General features: G+C 40.6%; 1 protein-coding gene across 1 annotated transcript in view; it reads left to right on the forward strand.

Moving 5' to 3' along the window:
* Window positions 1-19227, forward strand: part of LOC137522500 (uncharacterized) — a 58048-nt gene that overhangs the window by 25177 nt on the left and 13644 nt on the right. Inside the window, exons 6-12 of the mRNA XM_068242572.1 lie at window positions 2943-3008; window positions 6926-6973; window positions 8044-8088; window positions 10793-10843; window positions 11944-11988; window positions 16159-16197; window positions 18828-18890. Coding sequence (XP_068098673.1) covers window positions 2943-3008; window positions 6926-6973; window positions 8044-8088; window positions 10793-10843; window positions 11944-11988; window positions 16159-16197; window positions 18828-18890 — 357 coding nt within the window. The remainder of the gene's footprint in view (window positions 1-2942; window positions 3009-6925; window positions 6974-8043; window positions 8089-10792; window positions 10844-11943; window positions 11989-16158; window positions 16198-18827; window positions 18891-19227) is intronic.

Consider the following 19227-nt stretch of genomic DNA (forward strand, 5'->3'; position numbering starts at 1 on the left):
GAAATTGTTTCTGTGGTTTTAAGCATCAAACATCTAAAGCAAGCTTGTGCCCACGCTGTCTGCAGTGCATTCTGGTTGAATGGGAATTTGTGCCTTGCTTTGTAAAATGCTGAAATAATTGTAACAATGACTAGAAACCACTTCCATTATTTTCTGTGAGAGTGTAACTGCCAGGCCACATACATGTTAGCCTATACACTTTCCTAATGCAGCATTTTGTATTTTATTGGAGCTGTGCTGCTCCAAATCTACCTATGTATGTACATCCTATTTTATTAATTATTTCCACCATGCATGTTGGAAGGTGGCATCACTGTGGGGTAATGCCACCTGAAACTTGTCAGTGTGACCAGACACAATCGTCAGACATGTCAGACAAGAACCTCCCTAGGGAAACTGGTTCTCTTTAAAGCCAAAAAGTTGGTCACACCACTTATGCATCACATTCATCTTTTTTCTTTCTTTTTTTGTGGTAATGCACTTTTTAGGGTTTTTTTTATTGATAAAGAAAAACTATTCATCATATAGCCATCCTTGCTTTAAAGCACACCCAAGGCTGTAATTACTAGGTCATTCCCAGCGGTGTTGATCCAGGAATCTTTTCTGATTGCCATATGGAGTCAGGTCTGAATTTTTTTTCCCTATTAGGGCTAATTGGTGCAAGCCTTGAAAGGGTTTTTACATATATAAAGGCAGATGGATATTTATACAAGGGATATGGTGTAACTGACCAAAAATGATAATATATTAAATTCCAAAACTCAGAATCCCTTAATTGCATTTTATATTCTAGTACATACAAAACAAAAATAATTCATGGGTAGTTGTCATGACAACGGTTGGGGTGAAATGAGGTATATACAGAAATTTCGTCTCTGGACAGGAGATCCTGTGTATAAAGTCCCAGAACAGAAAAAGGAATGTTGAGCTACAAACTTTCATCCAGATAATATAAAACATAAAACAGTTCCTCAATTATGCTAAGTAGAAGCAGTAGAGTGTTGTACCGTGTTAGCCATCAGTAAAAGCAAGGAGTTTTGAATCAGGATGATACCATTTATTGGCTAACTTAGAGAAGCGTAAACAGTGAGCTTTCGGCTTATAAAAAGCCTTCGTCGGACTGGTTCCTGACCAAAACTGAAAAACACAGCTGAAAGCTCACTGTTTACTCATCTCTAAGTTAGCCAATAAATGGTATGATCCTGATTCAAAACTCCTTTCAATTATGCAAGATATCCTCATCTCAGAGCATTTTTCACAAGTCTCTAAAATGTTTTCACAGCACTTGCTGATCATGCTGTTAACTGTGTTTCATTTACATGCAAATGGGGTCAGTAGCAGAATCACTTTCAGGGGAGGTCTGGGACCATTTGGCCTGGGGGGAAAACACAACCTAGAGGACGGTTATCATGGCAGCCCCAGCCCAAATGGCTTCATACATGCGCCCTACTTGCTATATGCCGGTAGTCATTTAGGACGCCAATGCGGAAATATAGCAAGGAAACTTGCAAGACCGCGTGACAGGTAAAGTATAAATGCACAGGCATCGGGGGTCACATAATACATTTGGAGGGAAGATATCCAGGGTTTTCCGCCATGTCTGTCATTGGTGATTATCACACGCCATTACAGCTGTGTACCCGGTCAGCCACTTCAGCCTGAGATTTCCCATCATATCAAATTCGACCAATTTCTGCCTGAAATCAGTCAAATCATCAATTGGGATTCGATAGTAATTATCAAAACAGTTGGCTGATTGCCAAGTCTACAGATGTATGGCCACACACACTTGTGTCCAAAGAGGAACTGTTCCTTCAAAAGCGGGACAGTTGGGAGCTTTGATGGTAAGAGAGCACACAGTAATTTGTTTTCTACGGACACTCCAGGCAAGTCTCTGCTCTGCATCTTGCTGTGTACACTTACCAGCGTACCCCTCCTCTAATTGCTCTGTAAGGGCTGGTGCACACCAGAGCAGTTCTGAAGTGTTTTTTAAAACACTTGCAGGGGAAAACCGCTTGGCTAATGAAAGTGAATGGGATGGTGCACACCAGAGCGGGTCGTTTTTTCCACAAACGCAAACTTGGGGGCTGCAGCATTTTTTAGATTTCTGAGGCGTTTCTGCCTCAATGTTAAAGTATAGGAAACAGCTCTGAAAAACGCTACATCAGAGCAGTTTTCCAGGCATTTTTGTTACAGAAGCTGTTCAGTAACAGCTTTTACTGTAACAATATTTGTAATCTGCTACATAAAAACGCTCCAAAAAACGCTAGGCATGTTTAGAAAACGTCTCTAAACATGCCTAGAATTGCTCTGAAATCTGTTTCAAAAACCTCTAGCGTTTGGCAGATCTGCTAGAGGTTTTTAGTGTGCACTGGGCCTAATTGCACTTTTATTTCCCTCAGTTAGCCTAGTGTTTCACATTGCCTTCAAAAAACTGAAATGCAGCAGGCCCTGCACCAGCCCTAAATCGTTAAGAGAGGTAGCCTGGGGGGAAATGTCCCACCTTCCCCCCAGCCAGTCCTCCCCTGATCACTTTCATTATTGTATTGCAGTTTGTGGTCCCGCTGTTGTAATTTCCCCCTCACTTGCTGTAATGCCACAGGACTGAAAGTACAGGAGAAGCTCTCCAATGACTAAATAGACAGCAGAGAAAACCTTTTGTTGTAAGGATTTCTTATCTAAGACCTGATAGAAATAAACAACAGCTTAAAGCTTTCACATCTTTCTTTCTATATACCAAAAGTTTTAGGCGGGATTCTACTTTAACCTCATTCCTGAGCAATCTAGAGATCAGGAATATTTTGTCACAATTGGGACAAGTGGAAGGCATGACGTCATAATGACGGCAGTGGGGAATTTAGGTCTTCAAAGTTTTTCAGCACATTTAGATAATGGTCAATATGATGGTTTGATCATAATGTGTATACTTTTTTTCATTCTAGAAACCACTAGTAGACAAGAGTGGAGAAGGTGCACAAAAAATTATTGAAGGACTTGGAAGAACTACTGTAAGTTGAAAGTTTTTGTACAGCTGTTACCCTAGGATAAATGGACTGTAATTCCCCTACATAACCTTATTAGTCTATTATTATTCGCCTATTTTATTTATAAAGTGCCAACATACTATGCAGTGCCAGAGAATAAATAGGGAACATCAGCTGACTGTAGTTTCCTTATATAACCTTGTTAATCATTAGTGTAGCACTGTGATTGATATTGCTAAAATAGGCACAAGGAAATACCAATAGTAGAATAATTTTACCCACTGTATATTCTACTACACCTATAGTAGAATACCGGTAATAAGACGGATATTCTACTATTTTCCACTGTAACCTAATTTTCACACTAAGCCCCCCCCCCCCCCCCATCTACTGTATGCATAACACTAACCTGCCCTCATCTCCACCCAACACTAAGCTTCTCCCTATATAAGTATTATTTTATTATTGTTTACTGTAGTATTTATGTAGTAGAGACATCTTATTCAGTGCTGTCCAGGGTATATAGTCTTGTCACTTAAAGGATACCTGAGGTGACATGTGACATGATAAGCTAAACATGTGTATGTACAGTGCCTAGCACACAAATAGCACACAAATAACTATGCTGTGTTCCTTTTTTCTTTCTGTCCCTGAAAGAGTTAAGCATCAGGTATGTAAGTGAGTCAGGACTGGGTCAGACTACAGTGTGACCTTCACTGATAAGATCTTACAACTATAAAACACTTTCCTAGCAGAAAATGGCTTCTGAGAGCAGGAATGAGATAAAAAGGGTCAATAGTTTGTCAATTTTGGCTCTGGCATACTTTAATGAATGTGTCATTAAGCAAATACAATAAAACAGTAAATACTTAAAAAGTAAATTTAAATTATAAATAAAATGTGGAATATCTTAAAAAGTCATTTTTAGGAGGAGGAGGATGATAGAAACAATTGTTTATTTCATAGGTTTATTTTCACCTCAGGTGTCCTTTAACTGTCTGTCATAGTGTAGGCTAGCACCATTTTTTAGTGGGAAGCCAATTAACTCATCTGTATGTGTTTTGGATGTGGGAAGAAACCAGAGTACCCAGAGGAAACCCACGCAAACATGAGGAGAACATACAAATTCTGTGCAGAGAGTGCCCTGGTCAGATTCCAACCAGGGATCAAGCGCTGCAAGACAAAGGTGTTATGCGCTATACCTAACACTAACCCCCCCTTCCCTACCTGAGTGAATGTAAAGCCACTAATTACAGCAGCTGCAAAGCTGCTAATTAGTGTGGCTGTAGAGCCACAATGTACCTATCAATCCATATTATACAGTTAGTGCCATTCAAAAGATATTTGTATTGCCACAAATGGGTCACCCAAATTAAGGCCCGGTTCACATGAAGCGTCATGTTGTCACATGACGCGGAAGAAGACGGAAGCCTCTACAGCCGGCTACTACTGAAAATTAGGTATGTATAAACCCTCCCCCACCCACCCGCCCAGCTGCTGCGCCCTCCCCTCACCCTCCCGTCCATAGATTTGCGTCGGCATATGCCCCCATCCCCCGTGGAACGGTCCGTTTCTTCACTAGTGTTAACAAACGTTCCGTTTCCCATTGCCCCAATGCTGCAGTATTTGTTGTCCTGATCCGTTCCGCTAGGCAGAACGGTCCGGAAAATTAGGGTCTTCAGCATTGTTTCGATTCATGGACTGAAACGTACGGAACGTATCCGTACCAACGGACGCATGTGAATGGATCCATAGGTTAACATTGGATCCATTCACATCCGTTCTGTTTGTACAGTATACGTTTCGGTTCCAATCCGCAAAAAAACGCTAATGTGAACCGCGCCTAACAGGTGCTATTCTTCAATGCCTTTTAGTATAGCTCCTTATAAAAACTTATTGAACATTATGCCCTCCTCAGCTGCCTGGGATAATATGTGCTTTATGCTAAGCTGGTAGAGGGTGGTCAGCACACCCACACAGGAAGCGTCTGCATCTCACACTGCCGATTATGGGGTCAATTCATAAAGCATTACCGCATTTGGCAATACAGAAATCAGATGACTTTACCAAGCAGTTAGGGAAATGTCAATTCATAAAGCCTGTTACCGCAGGAAAAGCTAAAATTACCGAGCAGTGAGGTAAATCACCAACTTGTGCGGTAATTACCTCAACACATGTTAGTAAATGTCAGTTCATAAAGCAGACAAGGGGCTTGATTTACTAAACTGTTATAACTCATATCATGGCCGTTTTCACACGCATTTGCGCGCAATTGTGAATTATCGCGTTCAATTGAGAATTTTCGCACGAAAACGTGAACATTTTCAAGCGAAAATGCATGATTGTGCGTGAACATTTGCGATTGCGCGCAATAATTCGCGATCGCGCGCAAACGTACAAATGCACGCTAAAACGGCCGTGATATGAGTTACCACGGTTTAGTGAATCAAGCCCAAGGAGCGATAAAGCCACAAAGCAATACCAGCTGCTTTGAAGTGGTGAAAAGAATGTGGAGAGTAGACTGTGGGAGCGTGACTCACTAGCAGAAGCAGGTGCAGCTGTGATTGACAGACGCAGGGAGCTAATAGAATCAGCCCATTCTCCTGCAAGTCTGACTGATCAAATCTGATAGGACCCGCAGCCTTCACTGGCGGGACAAGCTTTTAAACCCCTTAGGCAGCAGCACAGCAGCAGAGTGACAACGGAACAAAACAGGCATCCCCTGAGTACCTTAGGCCGTGTGTGTTTAACCTCTTGGGTACCTGTTAGGAGCTAGTGGGGAAAATCATCCAGGCATGGCATGTGTAAAGTTTCTTGGAAGTTAATCTAAACTGTGGCAATTAAATGGATTTTCATGAAAGACTATTACAGATAGACTGTAATTACAGCATCGGGACTTGCAGCGAGAGGCAGAGGGTGTTTAGTGGTGGTAGGTAAAGTGGTAATGGGTGACGACGCAGCTGTGGGGGGCTTCGCCAATATGCGGCAGCCCAACTGAATGCTCTGGGGGTCTCCTTATTAATGGAGACCCCAGATGCAGTGGTGGAAGATGGTGGCGGATGTTCGGAGGGTTTGCGCACATCTCTGGGGAGCGAGGCCGTGGTGCTGAAGGACAGCGCCACAACATAAAACTTCACTCCCCTTCGTCTAGGAAAAGGGAGCGTTGCTCAGGCTTTTGCTGAGTAATGCTCTCTAGTAATCAGCCATCGCACTAAGGAAAGCGACAATAGGATTAGCCAGTAATCCTCACGTGATGGCAAGGTGATAATTAGCTCGCATCTCCAAGCTACTTATCACCTTTAATAGGATATGGCCCAGAGTGTCAAATAGAAGAGAGCTAACATAGAGTAAAAGATTAGGCTTAAAAAGCAACCTGAAACGAGAAGTATATGGAGACTGCCATAGTTATTTCCTTTAAACAATACCAGTTGCCTGGCAGCCCTGCTGATCTATTTGGCTGCAGTAGTGTCTGAATCACACCAGAAACAAGCATGCAGCTAATCTTGTCAGCTCTGACAATAATGTCAGAAACACCTGATCTGCTGCATGCTTGTTCATGATATATAGAAAACTATTTTAGAGTCAGAGGATCAGCAAGATAGCTAGGCAACTGGTAATGCTTAAAAGGAAATCAATATGGCAGCCTCCATATACCCTCACTTCCACTGTACTTCATAGCTTTTAATAATGCAAATATACTTTTTTTATATATATATTTCTGTAGCTATGAAATTGTAATAAGAACCATTGAAAAGTTTAAAATATCCTTTGCTCTGTCCAAAATAAAAACATAACATTGCCTGATTTCCCAGTAGAGCTGTTTAGCACAGACCTCCCATGTGTGTTTGTGTCAGGCTAATAGGGATTGACAGTACTCAAAAAGTCTGTTATAAGAAAAAATAAAAAATAAAGAAACATAACAAATTTTTCTTATATTCTAGAAGCAACTTGGGATTGCAGATAATATAGTGACCGATGCATGTAATTTGGTAAGAAAATACTTCTCTGAATAAATCACGCTTTCTTCTTACATAAATGACTGACTTTGACTCTTAGGACTTGTTCACACTACAAGAGCTGTTTAAGCGCTAGTGATTTTGAAAAACTCTTGGTAATGCAATGCTATGGGGGATTTTTACAAAATCACATCACTCCAGTGTGAACACAGCTTTTAAAATCACAAAGGGCTTAGAAAATCTCTTGTAGTATAAACAAGGCCTCACATATTGAAAAAAAATGTTCTGTGATTTTAAATATAAAATATTGTCTGTCTCACACTCACGGAAATAACTTTCATAAAACAGAGAGTGAAGGCAGTGAAGAGCTAGTTTTTGCTAATACCACCTGTACCCAGAGAAAGCAATAAATAAATAAATACATAAATACAAATCTGTAAAGAGGAGAAGAGTTAAAATCCACCATCTAGTTATTGTAGTGTACTCCCATTTCCTGTTCCCATGAATACCAGTTTTCATTCTAATGTCACAAATTCCCATAGTGGTCCCAGAGACAGGAAGTGAAAGGAGATTCTCCAGTGGCGAAAGAAAAAGCAGCGAAAATCCCCATAAGTTTGTAACCGCTTTTTACACTATTTAAAAATAATATAAAAATATAAAAGAGCAGTAAGAAAGCCTGAGATATAGGAAAGGTGGAACCAAGCTCCTTATCCATGAAAAGTCAACATTTCAGCGCATAGATCCCTGAAGTTGCTGTTTATAGTTGACACACAGATCTCACTAAAAGTGACACGTGGGTTACGTTTTCATCACTTTTCTTCTCAGATTTGTAACAGGTATGGTTTAAATGGAGACATATGATTTGGTGGAGGAACTAGATGGTAACAGTGAGCTATTGTTATCACAATAATTCATTTTGAAATTCAATTAAAATCTTTCTCATTTTACTTTATAGACTTTTATTTTTAGTACAATGTACTTTAATTTCCTTGATTGTTTTCAGGCAATGAAGTGCAGAATCATACTTGCATTGCAGTAATATTTTATGTATCCTGAACTGCACACATTACAATACTACTTAGTAACTTCACAATATCTTACAGATCAATTCCCTGCTGAATCCAGCATGCTTGAGCAAAATAACAAACGTATGTACTAGATTTTAATATAACACTGTTCCTAATACTGCCCTATGTAGAAAAATTACTGTGTTCTTCTTCTTTTCTGTGGTAAACTGATAATTAAGCGTACATCAAATAAGGGCTCCTTGAAAAAGGGCGTGTGTTATAGCCAACATGTTATAATATTGTATATTACAATATTTGTATCTTTTGTTCATGTAATAAAATCTGAAAATATCATCTATAACAATGAAAACTAAAAATATATGTACAGTTGTAATAACTATAGTAAAACATTGGTAAATATTACCAATATTTGACTACAACTAAACCACCTCACCCTACTCTCACACAGAACCCTCCCTCTACCTATCCCTAACCCTTAGAACCCCCTGGTGGTGCCTAATCCTAAGACTCCCCTAGCTGGTGCCTAACCCTAAGACTCCCCTGGTGGTGCCTAACCCTAAGACTCCCCTGGTGGTGCCTAACCTTAAGACTCCCCCTCCCCCCTAGCTGGTGCCTAACCCTAAAATCCTCTTCCTGATGCCTAAACCTAAAAACCCCCTTTCTCAGCTTAAAATAAGGTTAATACAAAAAAAAAACACCGATAATTAACAAAATTATAACTCTCAAAACAAATGTAAAAATGCTATAAGAAATTAAAATGATAATTTACATGTTATTAAAATGGAAAAGAAAAAACGTATAAAAAGTTAAAACAATATTTTGCAAACTATCAAAACAAAAATATGATATAAGAAGTTAAACTGATAATTTACATTAATTCAATTCTGTTTGTTAAAAGCATAAATAGAGAACTGTTTCAAGTAAACCTCCAAGCACATTATTTTACCTTTCAATTACAAGATTTTCTCTGCATGCTTTCAGAACCTTAAAGAGAACCCGAGGTGGCATTGCATTACGTTAGTGGGGCACAGAGGCTGGTTGAGCACACTAACACCAGCCTCTGTTGCCCCATCGTGTGCCTCAAAGACCCCCCTGCTCGCCGCTATACCCCCGCAGTGCTGGCGACACGCAGCGTGTCGCCAGCACAATGTTTACCTAAGCGCTGTCTGTCAGCGCAGCTCCCCCGCCTCCTCCGCATCGCCGCTACCCGCCCGTGTCCCTTCCCTCCCGCTGATTGGAGGGAAGGGACGAGGGCGGGTAACGGCGATGCGGAGGAGGCGGGGGAGCAGCGCTGACAGACAGCGCTAGGGTAAACATTGTGCTGGCGACGCGCTGAGTGTCGCCAGCACTGCGGGGAGTATAGCAGCGAGCAGGGGGTTCTTTGAGGCACACGATGGGGCAACAGAGGCTGGTGTTAGTGTGCACAACCAGCCTCTGTGCCCCACTAACGTAATGCAATGCCACCTCGGGTTCTCTTTAAGTTTCTTCTTCAGGCTGAAACATGCCTGAAGAAGAAACTTTAAAGTGTAGAAAGCTTGCAGAAAAATCTTGTACAGTTAGTCATTATGTATCACTTGAACAATTTTTGTTGTATGTCTTTGGTTGCTTTCTGTAACAATGATAAACTTGCCATGTGCAGGCAGCGGAAGGCAACTTATCCACCAGGTGGATAACAATAATTGCAATGGAAGCAGAGGCGCCAGCAGAGTAAAAACTGAACATAAGTAAAAACAGATAAAAGTTGGGGGTCTTACCTCCCCAAAACCAAACACAACCACTATGTATGGTTTAAACAAGATTTAATTCGTACTACAGAACAAATGCAACACATTTTGCAGGTCTCTAGCCTGCTTCCTCAGGCAATAATACAGATAGGAGTAACCCAGCAGTAGTGTAGCCAAGTACAGCGCCTCTGTCTGCATGTGTATGTACAGTGGCAAGCATACAGACACTTCTGCTATGCTCCTTTCCTTTTTTCCCTGCGTAAAGATTTCATATCCAGCTATGGAACTGATAGTTTTTCTCCCGTTGGGACTCAATCGGCTCACTGATAACAAATCACAGCTATAAAACACTTTCCTACGCAGATAACTAAGCTTCTGATTACAAGATGCAAGATAAAAAGGTCAATAGTTCATGTATTTTTGCTCTAGGACTCTTGAGACACTGTAATTGAGCAGAAATGGTAAAACATTAAATCTGCTTTGTAAATGTTTTTACATAAAATAAACCCTTGAGCTATCTAAAAAAAGTCATTTTAGGAGGACAGACCTAGTTGTTTATCTCAATAGTTTGTTTTCTGTTCGGGTTCACTTTAAAGTGGACCCGAGCTCTTGCAAAGAACAAACTGAAAACTGTTCATTCCACAAAGAAATACTGCAGAAATCAGCTGCACTGAACTGTGTTTGTTTATTTAGATGCAGTTGAGTGTAACATGTGTAATCAGTAGGCATGACTCTCAGTGGCAACACATGGGGAGGAGCAATTTTTGTTGGTCTCAGCATGATGTATTATACATACAGTAGATCAGTATTAGTAGGTAACATGATCAGTATTTTTAGTTTTGGATATGCAGTTACCACCACTGTAGTAGCCCATGGGGCTTAGAAGACAGTAGTAAAGTTCTAAAACAGATTTCCCACACTATCCAAAACTTAAATATTATTGCCTGAAACTGTGGAGTTGGGTTTAACCATTTAGCAAAATCAGAATAATTGTGACATTATACAACCCGGAGTCATTTTTACAGCAGATGCCACCATTGATGATTAAATATGTATTTCCTATGAATTTTTCTGAATTTAATCTTTGTTTTATCTTACAGACAGTATCTGATAAGGCAGTACAAACGGCCCTGAAACTTGACTTATGTCAGGTATGAATTATGTGCTGTGACATTACTCCCAAAATTCTTTTTAAACCTTTCACATCACAAATGAGACTATAATAATACTTCAGCCAGCAGGTGAGTAGCTGCAGGTATCCCCAATACATTCCTGTGCAGCTGGGAAGCCCCTGGATATCTTGGGATATCTTTACAAGGAGGGGTTTAGCATTGTCCAGACCTCAGATATTTGTCACCTGAAATGATCTTCCAACAACACTCTGGATAGCAGTATGCTGGGGAGATGTTAGCGGGTTGCTGGAAGATTAAAGAAGAATTTCACAAAGTGATAAATAATTAGTACCTCTGTGCCAAATAATGAGGCATGGTAACATAAAAAAGATGTTTATGTCCTTAGTAATATGCCCTTAAACTATACCCAAGGCTATCCTCGGTTCAAAAAACACATACTTACCTAAGAATAGGAAGGCCTCTGGATCCCATAGAGGCTTCCCATGTCATTCTCTGGACCTCCATTGCTGCTTACAGACCCCAAAGAGAAATCTGACTAGAACTTGTTGGATTGAAGATCTGGGCCACGGTCCTCTTCGTGCACAAGCGCAGCTGTACTGGGCTTATGTGAGTACTGCCGCGCCTGTGTAGTAAGCCAGATCTGCTCATGCACAAGTGGCTCTGTGCTACTATGTAGGTGTGGCTATGATTGCTTATTGGCCGCACGGCTTAGTGCATGCATGAAGAGTAGAGCGGCCTGAATATTTCAGACAGTAATTGTAAGTAGAGATATTACGCTGGGCTCCGAGGAGTTGCTGCTTGCATATTTTATTTCAGTTGGTACATCAAAAACAAAGTGTGTGAGGGGTGAGGTCAACTCCCCAGTGCTCAGCGTGATTTCTCTACTTACAATTATACAACTTGTTACTTGTTGTGAGCACGTGGAGGCTACGTTATTCTACTGTACTTTGCCACATTGAGTGCCACTGCCAGCCCTTCTGTCCTCCTTTTCTGCATCTTTCCGAGGGTCCCGGCAAGTGGCAGCAGCGAGAAGGATATATGTTAAATGAAAGGGCAGTGAATTGTTTTTATCCGTGAACACTGTGATCCTTATTGCAATGTTTTTGCTTCTTTCACAGCTTAAAAAGGACAACTTGGACTTAAACGCATTAACCAGTGTTTTGGTAAGCGTGACATCATAACGTAGTTTACGACACGTTTTACTTCAGTTCTGCATTACTATCCAAAGACTAAAAAGCACTCAAAGGGGCAGCACGGTGGCGTAGTGGTTAGCGCTCTTGCCATGCAGCGCTGGGTCCCAGGTTCTAATCCCAGCCAGGGTACTATCTGCAAAGAGTTTGTATGTTCTCCCCGTGTCTGCGTGGGTTTTCTCCAGCCACTCCGGTTTCCTCCCACATACCAAAAACATACAGATAAGTTAATTGGCTTCCCCCTAAATTAGCCTTAGACTACAATACATACACGACATGATGCATACATACACATATGACTATAGTAGGGATTAGATTGTGAGCTCCTTTGAGGGACAGTTAGTGACCAGACTATATACTCTGTACAGAGCTGCGAAAGATGTCGGCGCTATATAAATACTAAATAATAATAATAATAAACTATTATAAAAGTCCGGTATTTATGAATTCTGAAATATTAGTTAATCCGTTAATATTCTGGAAAACAAATTAAATACAGTAAAATCTTGGATTGAGAGTAACTTGGTTTAAGAACGCTTTGCTAACATTTTTGTGAAATTTTGACTTCATATACAAGCAAAAAAGTATACACACGTCACGTCATCACATCTGAGCCAATAGTTCTTTTCCCTTTGGGGCTGCAGGATTGTACTTAATTGTGTAGAGTGTAGAGACTGTGCAAAGTCACATTTCTACAAAATCCTCAATAGTAACTGTCATTGGGTAAGTCCCTTATTAAAGCTACACAAAAAAAAGTTTGGGGAAGCCAACAGATAGCAATGATTATGTTAGTTATAGTGAAAGTCTTGTTTATATTTTTATTTTATACTGTTTTACTATAACTGTTTTTGGGTTGTGGAACTAACCATTGGGTTTCCATAAATTCTTATGGGGAAATTTGTTTTTAAATAAGAGTGCTTTGGATTACAAGCTCCAGAACAAATTATGCTCACAAATCAAGGTTCCACAGTATATTCTATAACTTTCTTACTTTTCTTACCTTGCACCAAAACCCAAAATGTCAGTAGACCTTAACAATACTTTTATACAAAGTGTTGCAGATGCAGCATAAAATGTTGGCTCATTCCTCGTTGCCTACATCCACCCTACCCACATTTGCTCTTGGACTGTGAAGAGAGAGGAAAAGCTAAGTCCTTTGGCTATAAACCCCTAATGCCTTAACTACCAACATGCGTGGCAGCCCCAGGACCGCCTAACGCCACTTGGCGTCAAGTCCTGGGGCTGCAGTTTGCAGAAGATTGTGTGCATCTCCTGCCCTGGAGGTGGAGCTCCACCCCTCCTTCAGTCTCCGAGCCGCTCGGGAGACTATTAGTCGGCGTAACCGCCGTATATTTACATGTACAGCGCTGCGATCTGTGTCACACGGCTGTCCCCCTGGGGCACTTGAGAGCGAACGGCTCTCATAGGCAGAAGCTTATGACAGCCGATCGCAAGGATTGGCCGGCTGGGGGGAGGGAGGGGTTTGAAAAAAAATAAAACATTTTTTTGAACAATGTTAAAAAAATAAACAAATAAATATTTATAAAAAAAACCCACACATTTGGGGGGCAATCAGACCCCACCAACAGAGAGCTCTGTTAGTGGGGGGAAAAGGGGGGGGTCGCTAGTGTGCTGTGTTGTGCGGCCCTGCAGTTTGGCCTTAAAGCTGCAGTGGCATATTATGAAAAAATAGCCTAGTTTTAGGGGGGTTTACGACTGTGGTCTTCAAGTGGTTAAATGCTAACAAAATAATTTAACCAGTATACCTAGTATATCTACACTCCGAGGGAAGAGACTGCTCCTGTCTCAGAGGCATAGATACTCGTCTTCTGCAGCAAACGGGTGGTGTGCATGCAATGTTAATTCAATGAATGTCTAAAAAATTCCCACTAACTTCTGGTTTTATTTTAGCTTAGGAAGCTGTGATTCAGCTTCCTAAGCAGTAAGGTACCATCAAGTGGTAAAAATTACTTTTATTATATGTATTTTTATTTAAAAAAAAATCATACTCCTAGCGCATTAACTTATTCATAGTTGCCCCCCCTCCTCCCCCCCCCCCCTGAAAAAAAAATAAACCTGGAAAAAAACAACAACTATACGTTAGGTTAGGAACTTAGCTTTTTATATATGTATGCTATACGGATATATTATTGTTATTTTTACAAATCAGGGCTTTTTATTATCTGTAGAGTACAATGAGAAAACCAAAACCAAATAAAATACTGTTGTCATACATTGTACAAGGGACATCATTTAAATATTGTAATAACTAGGAAAAATGGGTAAATAAAATTTGTGGATTTTAATTACAGTAACATATTATTTTAAAAATAGAATATTTAAATACTGATTTTTTTTGTTTTCCTAATATTCCCTTTAAAATGTATACACAATAAAACTGATTCTTAGCAAAATGTACTGCCTAAAGAATGCCTAATTGGTGGCAAACAAAATAAGGTATAGATCATTTTAGTGTGATAAATAGTGATAAAGTTATTGGCAAATAAAAGGGAGCGGTGCTGAAAGGTAAAAAATTATCTGGTCCATAAGGGGAAAACCCCCTTAGTGGTGAAGTAGTTCACTTGGTAAAGGGGTTAAAATTATCATTTAAAATCAATGTTTATTTATTTACAATTAACCAAATATACAAGTGGTCAGACACACTATTAAAGGATACTTGAGAAGGATATGGAGGCTGCCATATTTATTTCTTATAAAACAATGCCAGTTGCCTGGTAGTCCTGCTGATTTTTCATGCATCAGTAGTGTCTAAATCACACACCTGAAACAAGCATGCAGCTATTTCAGCCAGACTTCAGTCATACTTTAGTCAGAAACATCTGACTGTTTAGTCAGAAACATCTGCTTGTTCAGGGTCTATGTCTAAATGCATTAGAGGCAGAGGATCAGCAGGACAGCCAGGCAATGTGTATGGTTGTAAAGGAAATAAATATGGCAGCCTCCATACCATTCTCTCTTCAGGTCTCCCTTAAGACATCTCATATTCTGTATTTTTCAGACCATAAGACGCCCCAGACCATAAGGCGCATCCAAATTTATAGGGCAAAAACCAGGGGAAAAATGTATACTAAACCTGGTGTGTCCATGGTGCAGGGCAGTCTTTTGGAGCTTCCCCCCCAAGTTATTATGGTCACTGTTGTGAGGCAGGACAGCAGTTCTCACAGGCAATATATAGTGGGATGCAAAAGTTTGGGCAACCTTGTTAATTGTCATGATTTTCCTGTATAAATCGTTGGTTGTTATGATAAAAAATGTCAGTTAAATATATCATATAGGATATATATATATATATATATATATATATATATATATATATATATATATATATATATATATATAGTGATATTTGAGAAGTGAAATGACGTTTATTGGATTTACAGTAAGTGCGCAATATTTGTTTAACTAAAATTAGGCAGGTGCATAAAGTTGGGCAATTTTATTGATTCTAAAACCTTTAGAACAAATTATTGGAACTCAAATTGGCTTGGTAAGCTCAGTGACCCCTGACCTACATACACAGGTGAATCCAATTATAAGAAAGAGTATTTAAGGGGGTCAGTTGTGCTGCAGTTGTCTGCGCCCGTCGGACCTGCTCTCATATCGGCTTTTCTCCTTCTGCACAACATGCTTACAGGGATGTTTTGTCAGGATCTGCGGCCTTGCTACTGCTTAGGAAAAGCGCCCGCTGTGATACAATTGAGAAAAGCACCCACAGTAGTAGCAAAGCCACAGATCATGACAAACATCCCTGCAAGCATGCTGTGCATAAGGAGAAGGGCTGCTATAAGAGCAGGTCCGACGGGTACAAACATTCAGGAGGGAAAAAAGCCACATTGGGACCATAAGAGGAAACCAACATTTTCTCCCTCTTTTGTGGGCAGAAAAAGTGCGTCTTATGGTCCGAGAAAATACGGTAAGTCATTAGGAATTACAAGATAGTAATATAGAAATAGTAAGATGTGTGGCTGCATATTAGACTTTGATTCATCAAATGCACCGGAAGAGGATTCATATTACATAGAGGTTCCATTAGCCGGGATTAATTTATTTTTTATGAGGCAACTAAAAAAGTGTTTGAAAATTGAGTTCTAGTAATTCAAAAATGTTCTTCTTTTGTTTTAGGATAAATCAGGCTGCCTGGATGTACTACCTAAGAATCTGGTAATATATGTTAACTACTAAACAAGTGTTTAAAGTGGAATTTAACTGAAATAAAATAAATAAAAAAAAACCTGTGTGCTGGAAGAATTTCACTTTCCAGTACAATTTGAGTGGATTGTGCTTTAAGTGCACCATAAAGCGTATTTGCAATGTCAAAATAAAGACCCATCTGTACTTAAAAATTGGGATGGTAAATATGATACAAATAATTATTAGTTGATTAAAAGTTTCTGTTAATTTTAGGCAATATTTGGAGCTTGAAAATGGACTCCTCAAATACTGCAGCTGTTGCTATTGGCAAGTACATTTTCAAGCTGCACAAATGTGTATATTACCTTAAAGAGAACCCGAGGTGGGTTTTAAGAAGACACGATAGAGGAAAGGAGATAAGATTTACTACAGAGACAGTGCAATTAGGAAAGGCTGCAGTAAGCCAGAGCACATTAGAACAGGCATAGGAACTTATAGGATAGAAGAACTAAGGCTGAAAAATTTGTTACAGAGTCTCTTTAAGGCATGTACTACGCTAGATTATACTCAGGCAAGGAGGCCATTCAGTTCCATCCCAGCCGAGATCCTAGCATTACTACACCTCTATCTGGTATATTTCTGGTGATTTGTCACAGTTTGTAATCCTGTCCCCAGTCTTGCTTTGAGTTTGGCTGTTTAGTGTTCATCCACTCCGATCGTGTCCTGGAGTTCTTTGATTAGTCCCAGCCTTGCATTTCCTGTCTCATCCTGTCTCCTCATTGTTCTTGCATTTGATATTTATTTTTTTGGCCTTCTTTCCTGTTGCATTGCCTTTTGGTTGTTCTAAGTATCCCTGCTTCTTACATCTCTGTCCTGTCTCATGTTCTTAGTCTTGTCTCTTATTGACTACACAAAATATTGCATCTGAAGAAGGTCTTATCTCTTATGAACAAAAGATCTGTGCACATGGGCTTATATGCAATTAACGTTTTCCCCTAGGAGATCATTTTTCATCTTCTATTTAAAGGGAAGATCCGCGCTGCCCAAAAAAACCAAACTACACTTACCTGGGGTTTCTTCCAGCTCCTGGCAGTCGATCGGTGCCCTCGCCGCAGCTCTTCTCACTCCCGGTGTCCAGCGGTGAAGAAGCCGACCTCGCCATGTCGGCTTCCAGGTCGGCTTCTGAGCGCTCCACGGCGGGGGGTCACGTGGTTTAGGGACGTCATCAGGTCTCTACTGTGCAGGCGCAGAACTAGTAGAGACCCGATGACGTCACGTACCCCACGTGACCCGCGCCGTAGAGCACACAGGAAGCCAACCCGGAAGCCGACCTGGCGAGGCGGCTTCTTCACCGCTGGACACCGGGAGTGAGAAGAGCTGCGGCGAGGGCACCGATCGACTGCCAGGAGCTGGAAGAAGCCCCAGGTAAGTGTAGTTTGGTTTTTTTGGGCAGCGCGGATCTTCCCTTTAAATAGAAGGTGAAAAATTATCTCCTAGGAGAAAACGTAGGAGAAAAATTGAATTGAATAGGGGCCAATGTTTACAGTCAGTTGACAGAGATGGGAGGAGGGATGACAGCGCAGTGTACAATGGAGCTTCTGGCAGCTGAGGTGAGGAGAGGAACAATGCTCTTAACGGTCGCTGTCCTGTAAAGATACTAGCTCTTATTCAATTAACTTTTCTCCTGAGTTTCAACACTAAGCAATTCAAAAAGTACTAAAAAGTAGGTAAAAAGTAAAGTAATGTCAAACTTATTTTAAATCATTTCTTGCATGGTGGGGAATTTAAAGGTATTTTATTGATTTAAAAATAACTCATCATACCATTATGCCATAGCTTCAAATGACTACAGGGACACTTGTAGACATACTAGCTTCATGGCTGAGACATCCCTAAATAGTCACTTATGTATGTTGTCATGTTACTGTGTATACGAGGCTTAGCTCCTAGACACTGCACTTACCAGGCTGCCAGGTAATATATTTAGATATTTAGAACTGTGCCTTAAAGGGAACCTAAACTAGGAGGGATACGGATGTTTCCTTTTAAACAATACCAGTTGCCTGACTCTTCTGCTGATGTCTTTAGTTGCAGTAGTGGCTGAATCACACACCTGAAACAAGCATGCAACTAATCCGGTCTGATTTCAGTCAGAGCACCTGATCTGCATGCTTGTTCAGGGGCTGTGGCTGAAAGCATTAAAGACACAAGATCAGCAGGAGAGTCAGGCAACTGGTATTATTTTGAAAGGGCAAATCCATATCCTTCTCAGTTTAGGTTCCCTTTAAGGAGTGGATACAGTTACAATTAGTGGGACCTACAAGTGATAAGGACTCAGTCAGTCAGGCAACATTTTGGGGCTGAGTTCTGTACAGGCACATCGCTAGCCTCCAGGCTAGTGATGTGCTCTGTTGCTATGAAGAGAGATAAAGTGGCTCAGAGCTGGTGGGGTGAGCTAAAGAAGAATAAGGTTGGCTAGTCTGGATGATCTTTCACTGACACTTTGGGGAGAATCAAGGACCCTTATACACCTTATATTGTGGTCAGATGTGGCCTATTCCGTGATATGTAATGTAAATGTATGGCTATCTGTCCTGTGAGGTTATAGTTTTTAAAAAATCCACCTGGAAGTAACCAGTAATGTTGTGTCTCTTTTTCAGAAAGCCCTTGAAACTGTACAACCTGTCATCAGTTTGGTTCAACCACTTGCATCAAATCTTGCGGTAAATTCTTACTGCTGTTATTATTACTGCTTGTATATTCTCTTAGCCTTTCCTCTTTATGTTGTCTGCTGAGATTGTAGGTTTCCTAACCGTGTAAAGACTAGTGATAACAGTTGTAGTCATGAAGGAAGGAGGAGGAATGATCGGCACTGCAAAGTACATTTATTCTTCAAAAACTGAGGCACAGTCCAAATGGGCAAATACAAAACAGTAGTGCAGCATGCATGGACATACCGGTGCTCAGAGGTGTGGTGGTAGCAGTGGGTGCTGGGCACTGCTCGCCTGATGGCCGTTTCGTGCTATATCTCGATTCTACTGAGGCTGGAGAGCAAGCTCC

Source organism: Hyperolius riggenbachi, chromosome 6, assembly GCF_040937935.1.
Source record: "Hyperolius riggenbachi isolate aHypRig1 chromosome 6, aHypRig1.pri, whole genome shotgun sequence".
Lineage (NCBI taxonomy): Eukaryota > Metazoa > Chordata > Amphibia > Anura > Hyperoliidae > Hyperolius > Hyperolius riggenbachi.